This window comes from Punica granatum, chromosome 3 (assembly GCF_007655135.1).
Source record: "Punica granatum isolate Tunisia-2019 chromosome 3, ASM765513v2, whole genome shotgun sequence".
In the NCBI taxonomy this organism is placed as follows: Eukaryota; Viridiplantae; Streptophyta; class Magnoliopsida; order Myrtales; family Lythraceae; genus Punica; species Punica granatum.
This window is the reverse complement of record NC_045129.1, coordinates 1,483,100-1,496,674: the sequence shown is the minus strand read 5'-3', so window position 1 is coordinate 1,496,674 and position 13,575 is coordinate 1,483,100. Positions and strand designations below refer to the sequence as shown.

Below are 13,575 nucleotides of genomic sequence, written 5' to 3'. Positions count from 1 at the left end.
TTTGCAATTTATAAGTACGAATATATGTAAGCACGGTACTAAGAAGTGGGAAAAAGTTTTTCTGTCAATATTTTAGTTTCTCCATCACTCTTTAACTTTAATTATATGTCCATTCAAGATATTAATTTTTACGTTTTAAATTTATAGATTCATTCATATTAAAAGAGAATCTATTGCTACCAATACTTCTAGCAAGCGCATTTGCTCCTGTCTGTCGTGTAGTCACATTGATTATTCTTGAATTGCAACTATCCTCTATCATATGTCCCCTCCCTTCTCAAACATGAGAAAAATGTTCCAATCTCCTGTACCACCCCCGGCCCCAAACCAAACCATGGCCGACCCCCATTTCCCTGTTCCCGACCGTGGCATTGTCGCTGCCGCCCCCACCCTTCAAGCTCCATTCGCACTATTTTGTGCACCACGCTGATGATTTATCGTGTTGCTCCTCCTCCTCCACCAGTTGGTGGTCACAGAGGACCCAACCTGTGGATCATATGGTTGCGGCAATGCCAGTCATTGGCTCAATTTACGGCTTTATTCGATGCTGGAATCACAACACGCTTAATATAGCAAAGGCAATTCGATGGCTCCTGGACAAGCTTGTAGATATTCTACACGAAGGACTACATTTTCAATTTCTTTTTTATTCTTCGTCTTTTTATTTGCCACGGTAAATTTGCTCCAATTTTATATTTCATCTTTCTCCAGTTTGTGAATTTCTCTGCCTTATCATATGAAACACTGGCATTTCGTTTTCATCCTTTTATCATCTTATATTTGCTGAGATATACGTTCTTCGATTTTTCATTCTTAATTATGATACTTGAATGATAAATTAATATTTGAAATGCAATTCATGTAAAATTCAAACTAAATATATGTGAGGAAAAAAAGACACTAAAATTAAACACCAATATATAAAATATGAATTTTATGCGATTCTTTGTTTCAATAGTTACTATTATGTATCATCTATAATACGTAATATGGTGAGGTGAATGAGATTTTTTCTATGTGCATTGTATGCCATTTTCGTACTAGTTGGTTATATATTAAAAGAATAAAGAATAATAAAAACATATTAAAAAAAAACCTCAAACCCTTAAAAACAATTTAAAAAAAAAAGGGAATTCTGAAAAAACCATGACAAGGAAATTAGAAATAAAATAAAGTAAGCGTGAGCGGCAGGATTCGATCCTGCGCGGGCAAAGCCCACATGATTTCTAGTCATGCCCGATAACCACTCCGGCACGCCCACCAGGTACTGTACGGGCTGCTTCAATACCTGTATATATCTAAATAAATACTCGATTACTGGTGATGACCAAACAAAACCTCCCGGCAGCTTATTAGGGTTTCAAGGGGGGCGAAGGAAGTACAGAGCTTCGAGTTGTGGAGAGAACAATGGAGACGGTAGACCTTGGCCATCTCATGGCCTTTGATCCCACCCACCAGTTCTCTTCTCTACCGTCTTCAAGGTTTGGCAGTCTCATCTTCCTCTATGTGCTTGCTTTAAAGTTCTCGTCTTTGGGGATATTTCTTCTGGGTCGGCTGCCCTTGCCGACCTCAGTTGATATCTCTGCTTTACTGTGTCAAAAATTTTATTTTTACTTCGCTGTCGACAATGTTGAGCCAAGCTAATCTTTCTGGAATAAAGGCTTTGGTACGAGGATTTGTCGATGTATTGCAAAAGGGAACGAGGATGGATATTCATATGCTGGGAGAAAGTCCATGTATTGTTTTCAGTTCAGAGTTGTCCTTAGGAAAGATTGCCAAAAATTGAGATCGAATCGAATTATAAAGTTGAGTGTGTCGGCTGGACCGCTGCTCTCTTGGGTTTCAATGTTTGGGCATCGTGTTCTCTTTGGGACTGAAACATTTTTGAAGGTTCTTGCAGGCATGGATAATAGTCTGGGAATTCTTGGTTTATGCTCAGTTCTTCCTTTTCATTTTTTTCTTTCCAAACTTTTTTTAGGGAGGAGTTGGTGGAAAGTTGTCTGCAGAAGGGGAGGGAGCTTGTTCAAGCAGTTGCGAATGCCCTTTTCAGCTTACCTTCGACTGAAGATTTGGATGGTCCCATTGTCAAGCTGCCACCACCTACAACAAAACTACCCAGAGAAAAGCATGTAAAGTCCCATTGCTTGGTTTGTTATTACTGGTACCTCGTATCGAGAAGATATTGTTTCTTGATTGCCCAAAGTGGAGAAGCCACATGATCTTCTTTTGTAGTATCATGCTCGGTGGTCCTGTACTAAACCTGGCAATGTAGTTCTGTAGCACTGTACGGTGCTGTCTACCTGCTTTTGAAAGATATTAGCATTTGTGTTGCATAAGCAATTCATGGATTTAAGCTGGATTAGGTGCTCTTACCATATAGTTTGGGAACCTGGGAAATAAGGGATGGTACGCCGTGGTTGATGCGTTGGATCATGATTCAGTATTAGGAGCAGATTCTCTGCTTAGAAAGGATGAAGTTGTGAAGGATGCTCTTCTGTCTTTAAGTATTAGCTGTTATGAATCCATGTGCTTGAATAAGGTTATTGGTGAGATTTATGAGGTTGTTCTGTCGCCAAGGAAAATTCAATCTGGCTGGGATATTCTTAAATCCAGAGATAGAAGGGATCCAAATTATCAGTTCCTATTCCCTTTATATGTTAATTTTGCTATTGAAGACCAAAGTTTCTCATTGTTACCAGTCTAATTTGTGACTTGTTCACACCAAAGGAAAAAAAAAACTTAACTTCATCATAACTATGTAATACTTATCATTCATCTCAATATCCTTTTTGCTTTCAGTTGCCTAAGCCTAAGCCTCCCACTAAATGGGAAACCTTTGCCAAAATGAAAGGTCAGTGACTACCAGAACTCTTGCAAAATGCTAGAATGTCTTGATTATTTCAGACTATAGTATGATCAGCTCATATTAGTTATGCAGTTAATGGAATGTTCATTTGTTCCAGGTATAAAGAAGCATAAAAAAGACAAGGTTGTTTGGGACGAGCAGACCAGTGCTTGGAAACGCAGATATGGGTATGACCGCGTTAATGATGACCAAGATATACCCATAATTGAGGCCAAGAGCACTGATGGTAATTGCCTATTTAAATTTTCGCATTGAATAAGAAATTGAGAGAAGCACAGTAGATGCTACCGACATTGATATTTGAACGGTCTATTCTTGAAGATGATCTTCCCTCAGTTATTTATGAACCCTGGTTTTCTCTTATCGCAGAACCGGGAGAAGACCCCTTTGCCAAAAGACGAGCTGATAAGAGAAAACGAGTTGATAAGCAAGAGAAAAACCGAGTGCAGAACTTGAAAGAAGCTGCTAAATTCGGTGCTTTGCCAAGGTTTTGCTCCTAATTTTCAACAACTTTGCTTCTGATATCATCTCTTGATGCCGCCAGGAGATCCCATTCTTATTATCTGGGGCTAAATGTTGAAGCTCGAATAAAGTAGAGCCAACACTACACAACAGATTTAAAATTATATCAATTCTGTCGTTGAACTTCTGATAGCAGACGTGTTTTTTCCTTCTTTTCTGCTAGCCATGTTCAACTAGCAGCCACAGCTTTGCCCATAACAGGAACCCAAGCTGCTCCTAAGAAAGTTTCCAAAAATGAGCTAGGGGATGTTGCTGGAATAGCAGCAACTGCAACAGCCAGTGGTGGGAAGTTTGATAAAAAGCTAGAGGGAGAGAAGAAGCCAAAGCACGATCATAAGCATCGCAAGGTTTAGAACTTTTCCTTGATCCTTTTGCTTTAATGTTTCTATAAGGTTTACAGTGTCGAGATGCTGATATACAGGCTTAAAACTTGCCTACATGTGGAAGTATAAACAAAATCACAGGATTGGTTGATCTCCTTTCCTTTTCCTTTTTCCCCCCCCCTTTAGTTCCTGCCAGTTGCAGAAGGAAAAGGATTGGGCTCTAAAGAGAAGGAGCAAACGGACAGAGTTCTCAACAAGCTAATCTCTAAGAACTCTCATGAGATTCTTAACATTGACAAGGTGACTCTTTTGATTACTTTTCAACTTGAGTGGCTGATTTAACTTTAAGCAGTAGAGACGAGGGATTTATCATGGGAATGTGCTTATCTTTGAATGCAGGCTATTACTATGTACAACGTGAAGAAAGAGAAGAAACGGCGTAACCAGAGGGGTGACTCAGCCACTTCAACCTCGAGCAAGTTGAAACCAAAAAAGAATCTCCAGAAGAAGTCCTCGAATAAGAAAGGACCATCAAGCTCGAAGAAAGCCAAATCTAAGTCGAAATGATCAACTGACCTCGATCTCTTCTGCATGCTTGGATGGAGGATAAAAATTTTGATATATATGATATTGGGTTTTCTGTTCAGATTTTGTTTTAAGTATTTTCGGTAATAGGAGTCTGAAATTTGCCTCTTTGCTATTTCTTTCCTGAATTTTGACCGGCTTTGCTGTGCTCAATAAGTTTAGGAGACACGGTTCATATGGTCTGTTAGTTTTCTAACAGGAGCTCGGTCAAACTGGAATGATAATAGATGAACAATTAACAAAATTCCAGACAGATGCAATGGATTTATGTTGATTTACCAAAAATTTTCAGTGCTACAAAACTGAATGAGAGCAAAAGTGTGCCTCGATTAATAAACAAATTTTAAGGTCATTAAACTGCTCTAGAACCTGAAAAGAATATGAACCAAAGAAGCATTGAATGAAATTGAAACTACATCCAGTTCTCTATTTTCCTTCTTCGGCAGCTTTGTCGTTGCTCTGCTCCGCAGCAGCAGCTGCCATCAACTCATCAAACTTATCGGACTTCCCCAGCAATATCTCAATCTGCAGAAGAAAATGTGAATGTTATAGCATACCTTTCCCTTGGCCAAATACACCATCAGTTATATGTTGGATTCCAGGTATAAACAATGTTATTGAAAATTATTCGAATTTTGTGTCTTAATCCAAAAATCTGCTGTGTTTTGATCCAAAAATTCGATGAAATTGCAGCTGCTTTTATCAGCAACAAATTCTAAACACCTATCGTTTACTTTTATAAGTAGAAACGGCAAATGCAGGGGACAAGCTCCTTCACCTTCGCCTTTTGGACTGACCGGCCTCTATTTTCATCCCTGATATCAACAGTCGAGGTCATTATCTCTGCAAAAGGTGAACAGTTTGTATTAAAAATCTGCGACATCTGCATAGAAAATACAAATCAATGCGAGGAGGAAAAAGAGGAGGCCGTACTCTGCTCCACAGCCAAGCCATTGTTCTTCAAGATTTCTGCTACTGTGACCACAGTTGCTATAGCTGTAAATATTCAAGTGTTAGGAAGACGTCACCAAGAACGGAAACATGTCAGAATCAGCAACAAATTATATGAAAGGCAATCAATGCACATCTCGAATAATGAAAGCCAAGGAAGTCGGGAATACAGGGACAGTACCCATCCCAAGAGCAGAAAGCTCCACTTCATTGTACTGCTGCATGTACCTCTGCATGTAGAAAACAGGCAACACCCAGTATTATTCTCCAATCCAATCTTCAGCAATAAAGGGAAAACAATGGCGAATAACAAGATCGTGCCAGCGTCAAAATGAAGATAAACTCAACAACAACAATCAAAGCTCTCATATTAGTGTCCAAACATTCCATCAGAATTTCTCAGTTCCCACGGGATCAGGATCAGCAGCAGCAAGAGTTCATTCCATAAGCTTAAGTTACCACAAAATGAATTCGCAAACAGAAAGTGCAGAGAAGCACGCATAACAGCCACAGGGAAAAACATAATATACCACCATTGAAATATGAGGATTCAGTATCAAAGCCTATCTTTCAATGACAAACTACACATGATGAACCCCACATATGCAAGAATAGGACCGGTAACGTATCAACTATCAGAAACCCCAATCTATGATCTTCCTCATTTTACCCTCTCCGACCTCATATTATGGAGGCAGGAGAGGAAGGAAAATCTCCCATCATAATATAAGCAAGCAAGCAGGCAGTTCTTAATACAAGATTTGGTCATGGGCCAATGATATGAACTATGTATGTATAGACAAGATAAGGCTGACTTAAAGGCTGTTGCTTTCTATCTTGAGCTCACACAAACATTATCCAAAGGCTCAAATTGTGTCGGGAAGGAAGAGCATCAGCTCATGTATGCTGAGCTCGAACCACAGAATTGATAGCAAATAGACACATCAGAGCTCGAAACCAAATCCGCCGCCATGTTACAATTGAATACGTACGTTGAATCGAGCAACCTTTTTAATAAGAATTCTCAGCTCCGGCTACCATTCCAACCCCGAATCATAAAAACGCAGCCTTGAGTGTAAAAGAAAGGATTTTGAGAACAAATAACGTTACCTTGGCGAGATTGACATAGAAGAAGAGAGGTTTCTTGGTGTTGGACACTTGGATTCGATTCCTCTTCTGCTGAGCGTCGGTCTCAATGCTTATGCTGTGGACTCCCTCAGTTATCTCCTCCATCGATGATGATGATGATGATGATGATGATAATGCCAATGCAAAGGCCTACTCTCTCTCTCTCTCTCTCTCTCTCTCTCTCTACCCCTCTCTAGGGTTTAAAGACCGATGACAGTGAGAAATTGCTAAGATAGAAGAAGATTAGAAGCAGATGACTATCATATCAGCTAAAGCGGCTATGGCTTCCCTCTCTCCTTACCATTCCCTTTTTTTTTTTTTTACATATATTTTTGTTTTTCCTCTTTTCTCCTATAGAATTAAAAAAAAATGTTATTGATTTTCCTTCTTTTTTTGGTTAATGTATGTATTTATATAAACAAATTGGAAATAAAAATTCGTACATTACCCTATTTTCATTTCATATGTAGCTCGTATTTGAACGGAACAAAAACAATGCGATAAGTTCACAAGGCGAAAGCATCTTTTTTATTTTTGTTTGGGTAGATTAACAGGGCAAAAGTCCAAAAGAAATTAAACAGAATAAAGAATAAAGAATAAAGCCGGAGTACGATAGTCCCTACAAAATCTCTTAACATTTAAGTTTGCTGAGGCCAAGAGCTGAAAAGATGAATGCATAAGGGACGTGAGGCCACTCGATGGGCCAGCCAATCAACGCAGGAGTTGGCTTCTCTATAAACATGATGCACCACTACTTGCCAGTCCTTTGCAACAACATATCATAAGAAGATCATTCTTTCTGTTGGATCGATAAGGACTTATTAATGATGGATCCTCTCTTCCATGGAGGATCTACAGAATTAATGAGAATGCATGATCCTCATTCAGATCAGAGCAACAATGCGCTCAGAGTAGCATGCATGTTCAGTTCAGCTCATGACGGTATCATCATAGTTTCCACCCTTTTTTCGAACCGGTGAAATGCAAGAATATACAGAACATAAGAGTCGATCAATGAACTACGCAAACAAAAACCAGCCCGGACTCCTTACAGTAGTCAAGTGGACTAACACAATTCTAAGCAGCATCAGCTTTCTGTGCTAGAAAGCAGCTGCTTCTCTTCCTCTTCGAGTCTATCCAACCACTTAAACCCAATGTCGCATCCTGCTTTTGCCGCTATCTCAAATTGCTTTCTTGCCGTTTCCACCGGGTCTACAATTGGGGTGTCCCCACCCTGCCTTGCTCTCCGAGCAGCAGATCCGCCCTTCCGGTTAAATTTTGTAAGATATTCTGGGACTTGAACGCCTGAAAACATGCCAGAAAACCATTAGCATGGTAAAATTTTCAGAATTTTGTTAAGGAATTGAACACAAAGGGACACTGAAAAGATTTTCAAGACATTGTGACATGTGAGAGCTTGCCTCTTAGAAGGAGAGCTCCATATGCTATTGCAGCACCTGCATGCCCCTGCATTTGATTTAAAAAATAAAAACATCAACCGTCTAGAAAGAGCTTAGAGGTTCTAGCAAAAAAATTGATTCCAACTTTGAAAAATTATTTATAATCGCATAACACATTGAATTCTGTTACTAACATTACACTGAAGAAGGAACGATGATCAGGTTTACCTTCTCTGAGGCTCGATGGAAGTACCACATTGCTGATGCAAGATCTTGCTTCACGCAGTCCCCAGCCAAATATACAGCTCCAAGCAGGTATAGGGCATTGGGTTGCAGCTAAGAGCACCAAAATATGATAAGCTCTCAGCAATATATACTCATAGATGATGCTAATTCATACCACAGTCAAGGAATTGAACCTGATCAGCGGCTTTTCCGAGATAATAGAAAGCTTTTTGATCATCTGTTAAATCATCATGCTGTCCACAAGAAAGAACAGGTGGACAAGGAAATCAGGAAAAAATAGGAAGAACAAGAGGAAACAGAAGGAGAACTGCAGGGTGAGATTCAGTTCTGACGAGCTCATGGCTTAGTAGCTTAAGAAGCCTACTACCAAGTGGTGTCAGAAATCAAAGTAAGCAAACAGAATTATATTTCACTGGTCAGGATTAATTGATTTATTGCGTCTCGTAGAGTTAAAATTATAAGCTCACAGAGAATTCAGTGATAGCCCTCACTAAATGCACTCGCACACCTCAATACTGCGTCTAATGCAGGGAAAGAAACCATATAAGATGGTCAGCAATTAAATTATCTAACTAATGTTTCCATCTCTTTAAACCAAATGGCAAAGGAACCTGATTGAAAATTGTCAAGTGAAGAAATCATAACCTCAACTCTCAGGCGGCAACCCAATTCATATTGAGCATTGGCATCACCCATATCAGCAGCTTCTACCAACAAGGCAGCACCTCTGGTAGAATGTCATAAGGGGCATTCAATCAACTACTTGTTTTCAAGTAATTTAGCACCACCAAAATCAAAATGGAAAAGAAGATCTGACTTACACTGCAAGACACTTCCCGGGAACATGGTACTTCAGATGGAGTTTAGCCAGCCAATATCTTGCATGGGTGTTCGAATTGTCAGTTTCCAGAGCCAATTCAAAGTTCTCTTTTGCTGTCTAACATGGAAGAAGCATTTACCAAGAGGAACTTCTCAGTTTCAGATATTCAAGTGAATATGTAACTGAGCATGCAAAACATCTAACGTTTAAGCTGACATTCCAACATCCCCAGCATCTCTCGTACAGAATTGATGTATTGTTTTCTGAATCAAAGAACCTCAAACAGAATAGCTAAACACTAACTAAAGGTTTGTAATTTTGATCCAAACAATGGAACCAGCCTGTTCTGTGCATCGCTCATAAAGTATAAACTGCCAACTTACTTCCCTAAACGTATCAAGCTCATCGACATGTCTGCTTTTGCTGACATGAATCACTTCAAGAACATTTCATAATAAATGTGATCAAAGGGCAATCCCACTCATCAATATGAGCAGACACTTAACCACAGCAACCGACCATCAGTTCGTTTTGGATTGAATTTGATTAATTTTGCAGCTCTCGTAGAACCAACCCATGTGTGAGATTACATTAGATCTACTGCTCAAATCTAGTCAAATTTATCGCCAAAAAAAAAAATGTGATTTTCCCTTTGCTCAAGCAAATGAACCTCAGTTCGATCTCCCAGAGCTCAGACGTGCAATTCGCAAGAACACTAGAAGAAGTAGAGAGGAAAAGCATACCCTGAGGAGGGGAATGAGACGGCGATCGTTGAGCTCAGCGTGGTCGATGACCCGGTCGACTTCCTTGACAGCGCTCCAGCCTCTGGCTATGAACTCCTGGGCCTTCTTGTTTCTGCTGTGAAGCTCCCTCTGCAACCGGGCAAGAGAGGAAGAAGAAAAGCCACAGAAGACTGAGACTTGCACCGATAAAATGTAAAAGGGAAGCAGAGAGGAAATGAAAAATCCTTACTTGAGGATTGTACAGGAGAAGGCGATGATGGGTCGATCGAGTGGGCAAATTCTTGAGCAGTGACCGCAACATGTTTGTGTTAACGTCCCTGAGAGCAACGAAGAAGAGCACAACTGAGCATCATCAGACTCCGTTCCTTCTTCGAAGCACCGAGCGCCGGGCCTAATAGAATCCGGTCGACAGCTGGAGAGCTCCGAACTGGAATCCGGTTCGTACCGGTTCTGTTGCCCAACATCGTATTGCTATTTTTACCAGGAAGCTCGAACTAGGTACTGATTTGGTACGTTGCTAATGATCGATCATCGTCGTACTGATTTCCGTATATCGCACGCTTAGTTCGTTATAAAGGTATTAGACCAAACAGCTCTAATGTCGGTAATTGCTTCAGGTGATTCGCCGATCTTTTGTGGAATCATGGCAACAGTGCACCGCAACCCTTTTGCCTAGCAATTGAAAATCAAACGGGCATAAAATAGATCGCCTACGCATGTTTCCACGAGAAATTCCGCTTCCTGTTATACTACGTGAAAACAGGAAATAGAAAGTCGGAACACCTTCATAACAACGTATAGTATTATACTGATGTAAACATAACTGTCTTGAAAGGTAGAAGATGAATGGCCAAAATGTCAATGTAAGCAACAGCAACACATAAGGGACAATCCTTACTAAATACTAATACCTTAATGAATACAAAATATATATATATATATATATATATGTATAGAATATATATTTATATATAACACATCAGACTTTGGTCATTCATCTTCAACTTTTACAACATACTAACGACTATGGAAGAAGAATTCAGAACTCCGCAGTGCCATCTTAACTCAGACATCCTTACCAGTTCGGAGCCTTCAAAACATTCAATCTCAATCCTCAAGTCTAACTTGGAAGAATTCCAATCCGAGACGAACTTCAATCGTGCACACACAACAGGTCAAGCTTGAAGAACCTGACAGTGAACTATGTGGCTCTTAAGCCCGCTCCGCCCTGCGAGGCTTGACCATAAATTTGTCACCATGGTCTTAAACTGCCCTTTCCCACCAATATTTTCCCAGAAATCCAGAGAGTTCGGTCCACTCTCCCTCTCAAAACCCGAAACATCCACTAGAGAAATGCTCATATTGTTCCTGACAATGCAAAGCTTCCCATTGAGCGGGACAAGAGCGGCCGCCTCGAGGGCCGGAGAGCTTCCCATGTGGACCTTACTATCAGCGTGCTTGGCCCATGAACCCGACATTTCATCAAAAGCCCGAATCCTGCACCCATCCCTGCAATCCACTGCGTAGAATCGCCCGTTAAGGGTTGTACTTGGGCTCCTCCACCCCGAGACTATCCCGCCATGGACGGGCCGCCATGTGTCTGTCTCTGGTTGGTACGCCTCACTCAGGACTTGCCGGTTCTCCCCAAGCCCCTTCAGGTACCACTCACCCCTATAAACCGCCCCCATGGAGGGTAACATTCCTTCACCCAACTCTGATATGAACGACCACCGGCTCTTACTTGGATCATAGACTTCTCCAGTTCTCAGCAGACCCTGAATCCCCTCATTCTCTCCGCCCGCTACATACAAGCAATTATTTATCACGCATGAACCAAAGAGGTGCCTTCTCCGAGGCATATCAGGGGCCCGGTGCCATTTGTTAGTCCTCACGCTGTAATAAATAACCCGTCTCATCAATCCACCCTGTGGATCTTCTCCACCAAACAAGTACAGGTGGGAACCACCCAGAACGGCGCAACCAAATCCACGCGCACCAGTATATTCCCTTGGGATTGGAGGGAGGGGCTGCCACAGATGGTAAACTGGGTCGAAAGCATTCCACGAGATCTTCCCTTCTCGGTCTCTCTTTATGACATAAACCCAGTCTTCTGCAACCCCGACAGTCTTCCGTTGGGAGTAGTAGAAGTTTCCAGACAGAAGACGGTTCCATCTCTTGCAGACAAGGCGGAGCTTGCAGTGCTCACTCCTTGGTACCTGTCAGATATAACCATTAATCAAGTTGAAGAATTGCATTGATCCATTCAAATACTTTTACAAATAATACTAGGATAAATTTTGGAAATACTTAGCCAGATAGAATATTAGTCTACAGTAAGGAGTAATGTAAAATATCTAAAACAAAGGATATACTATCTGATTGGTAACGATCTTATGGCCCAAAAACATTTCCAGAAGAAGCTAATATCTCTCACAGTACCCTTATCAGGCAAGCAATGGCAAGGTCATCGGGGAGCCCAGGAATGAGAGGGGATTGGTTTCGGGTTTTTCTCTCTCCCCGGGATGGCTTTTGACTTATTGGATGAATTGAGTGTTTGATATCAGGTCGAAGACACAGTTTTGACCCAGGTACGAATCTTTTGGCTCCGGAAACAGTCTTGAGGCCTGCATCCACCCGACAGAAACATGTTGTTTCTACCTGCATAGGATTCATTAACATTAAATAGTCATTTGCTGGAAAGACCCATAAATTCAAGAAGTTCCACTTCAGCATTTAATTTCACCAACATGATAGATCAGGGAAAATATGCATGTGATGCTTATAGCAGTTGAACTGAAGACTTAAGACTTAATTTGTGGACAGTTCCTAACTTTCAGGTCCAACTCAATTATCTGTCATGGTAACATAACTATCAAAAATTTCAGGAAGCACCGAAAGGAGGTTTTGAGAACTACATGTAACAACTATTCCGTGCAAGGATCAGATCAAGTATTTCGGAAACGAGAATGCGACTATCTCAGAAAAGGAAAACCTCTAGGGACTTCTGTAAGGTTCACAGCTAGAGAAGGCTTTCTAATCCTATGATCAAGAGGATTGTCGGAATAAGAATAAAGTAAGAAGAAGAGGACAGTGCCTCGTTCAATAGGTCTCTTTCCCAATATGAAGCAAGATTCTAACTTGATTCCTCCTTCACTAACTTTACCATTCGAATATCGAAATTATTCCATTTTTGAACATTGAGTATCATAATAACGTATCCATCTACTTTCTTCCCAACACAATTACACGAGACTTTCAAACAGTTAGAATCTCAGCTCAGCTCAGCTCAGCTCGATCGACAAGTCCCAACAGTGCAGAGAGATTCAACTAAGCATCAATCATCCCAGTTAACAACCAATAACGATGCTACAAAAGATGGAAAATATGAGAGAATTACCAGAGGAGGTTGGGCCATTCTCTCTGCATCTCCCATGAGGAGGGGTCCAGCTCTGTTCCAAAACCTTCCTCAGACCTCAATTTCCAGTGTGTCACTCATCAACACATAAAAAGTAAGAAATGCCCATCAAAGTATCAGCAAACCATGCATTCAAAGTTTCAGAATTTCCATTCTTTACAACATACCCACCACGAAACAAACCCCAAGAACACCCCCCAAGCACCCAAAATTCAAGATCCCCGCTTCAATCTTCAAACTGGAGTATTGAAAAGATAAAAAAGACAAGAACCCACCAAGCAAAACACTGTCATTTCTATGCAGAGTGGAAAGAGAGTGGGGGGGGAGAGAGAGAGGGACTGAGGGAGGGAGCAAAAATGGCAAAGTTAAAGTTGGGTTCTTACTAATCTTTATTGATTGAAGAAAAAATGAAGAACAGTTCACAGTGGGGAGGGAAGAAAAAAGTGGGGAAAAGGTGGAGAGTCAAAACTGAAGACTCTGCCCACCATTGTCATTTATTATCATTAATAAGTGGGGAGAGAAAATAAAAGAGAGAGAGAGAGCAAATGGGATGGTTTGATTTTTCTTTGGGGCTTA

At 40.8% G+C, this 13,575-nt stretch overlaps 4 protein-coding genes and 1 non-coding gene across 5 annotated transcripts; 1 reads left to right on the top strand and 4 right to left on the bottom strand.

The window, feature by feature from the left end:
- Positions 1-1,179: 1,179 nt before the first annotated feature.
- Positions 1,180-1,261, bottom strand: TRNAS-AGA. Its single transcript has one exon. It is a non-coding gene; the product is annotated as a tRNA-Ser (tRNA).
- Positions 1,262-1,324: 63 nt separating this feature from the next.
- On the top strand, positions 1,325-4,433 carry LOC116201019 (ribosome biogenesis regulatory protein homolog). The gene is made up of 8 exons (XM_031532081.1): positions 1,325-1,481; positions 1,979-2,129; positions 2,800-2,851; positions 2,964-3,092; positions 3,236-3,353; positions 3,552-3,735; positions 3,898-4,011; positions 4,111-4,433. The coding sequence occupies exons 1-8, from the start codon at positions 1,408-1,410 to the stop codon at positions 4,276-4,278; spliced, it is 990 nt and encodes a 329-aa protein (XP_031387941.1). The 5' UTR covers positions 1,325-1,407; the 3' UTR covers positions 4,279-4,433.
- Positions 4,434-4,603: 170 nt separating this feature from the next.
- Positions 4,604-6,654, bottom strand: LOC116201022 (uncharacterized protein At2g34160-like). The gene is made up of 5 exons (XM_031532085.1): positions 6,358-6,654; positions 5,429-5,477; positions 5,230-5,292; positions 5,075-5,139; positions 4,604-4,821 (listed from the first exon to the last, which is right to left on the bottom strand). The coding sequence occupies exons 1-5, from the start codon at positions 6,478-6,480 to the stop codon at positions 4,723-4,725; spliced, it is 399 nt and encodes a 132-aa protein (XP_031387945.1). The 5' UTR covers positions 6,481-6,654; the 3' UTR covers positions 4,604-4,722.
- A 498-nt stretch (positions 6,655-7,152) lies between these two features.
- LOC116201020 lies at positions 7,153-10,071 on the bottom strand. The gene is made up of 8 exons (XM_031532082.1): positions 9,814-10,071; positions 9,585-9,713; positions 8,843-8,958; positions 8,667-8,748; positions 8,195-8,254; positions 8,004-8,111; positions 7,797-7,842; positions 7,153-7,680 (listed from the first exon to the last, which is right to left on the bottom strand). Exons 1-8 carry the CDS (start codon positions 9,883-9,885, stop codon positions 7,463-7,465), a joined length of 831 nt encoding a protein of 276 aa, XP_031387942.1. The 5' UTR covers positions 9,886-10,071; the 3' UTR covers positions 7,153-7,462.
- A 295-nt stretch (positions 10,072-10,366) lies between these two features.
- Positions 10,367-13,556, bottom strand: LOC116201018 (F-box/kelch-repeat protein At1g55270-like). Its single transcript, XM_031532080.1, has 3 exons — positions 12,982-13,556; positions 12,024-12,242; positions 10,367-11,800 (listed from the first exon to the last, which is right to left on the bottom strand). Exons 1-3 carry the CDS (start codon positions 13,015-13,017, stop codon positions 10,760-10,762), a joined length of 1,296 nt encoding a protein of 431 aa, XP_031387940.1. The 5' UTR covers positions 13,018-13,556; the 3' UTR covers positions 10,367-10,759.
- Between the last annotated feature and the right edge of the window lie 19 nt (positions 13,557-13,575).

What these genes read in the sequence shown, in the direction of transcription:
- LOC116201018 (XM_031532080.1), bottom strand. Translation starts at nt 13,017, where the DNA reads ATGGGAGATGCAGAGAGAATGGCCCAACCTCCTCTG. An exon ending in GAATGGCCCAACCTCCTCTG is followed by an intron (nt 12,243 to 12,981) that starts GTAATTCTCTCA and finishes AATCCTATGCAG; the next exon opens with GTAGAAACAACATGTTTCTG. An exon ending in CCATTGCTTGCCTGATAAGG is followed by an intron (nt 11,801 to 12,023) that starts GTACTGTGAGAG and finishes TATATCTGACAG; the next exon opens with GTACCAAGGAGTGAGCACTG.
- LOC116201020 (XM_031532082.1), bottom strand. Translation starts at nt 9,885, where the DNA reads ATGTTGCGGTCACTGCTCAAGAATTTGCCCACTCGATCGACCCATCAT. An exon ending in TTCTCCTGTACAATCCTCAA is followed by an intron (nt 9,714 to 9,813) that starts GTAAGGATTTTT and finishes GCCCGGTTGCAG; the next exon opens with AGGGAGCTTCACAGCAGAAA. An exon ending in CCCGGGAAGTGTCTTGCAGT is followed by an intron (nt 8,749 to 8,842) that starts GTAAGTCAGATC and finishes ACATTCTACCAG; the next exon opens with AGGTGCTGCCTTGTTGGTAG.
- LOC116201019 (XM_031532081.1), top strand. Translation starts at nt 1,408, where the DNA reads ATGGAGACGGTAGACCTTGGCCATCTCATGGCCTTTGATCCCACCCAC. An exon ending in AAATTCGGTGCTTTGCCAAG is followed by an intron (nt 3,354 to 3,551) that starts GTTTTGCTCCTA and finishes CTTTTCTGCTAG; the next exon opens with CCATGTTCAACTAGCAGCCA. An exon ending in AGATTCTTAACATTGACAAG is followed by an intron (nt 4,012 to 4,110) that starts GTGACTCTTTTG and finishes CTTTGAATGCAG; the next exon opens with GCTATTACTATGTACAACGT.
- LOC116201022 (XM_031532085.1), bottom strand. Translation starts at nt 6,480, where the DNA reads ATGGAGGAGATAACTGAGGGAGTCCACAGCATAAGCATTGAGACCGAC. An exon ending in TCTATGTCAATCTCGCCAAG is followed by an intron (nt 5,478 to 6,357) that starts GTAACGTTATTT and finishes TTCTACATGCAG; the next exon opens with AGGTACATGCAGCAGTACAA. An exon ending in GCTTTCTGCTCTTGGGATGG is followed by an intron (nt 5,293 to 5,428) that starts GTACTGTCCCTG and finishes GAATATTTACAG; the next exon opens with CTATAGCAACTGTGGTCACA.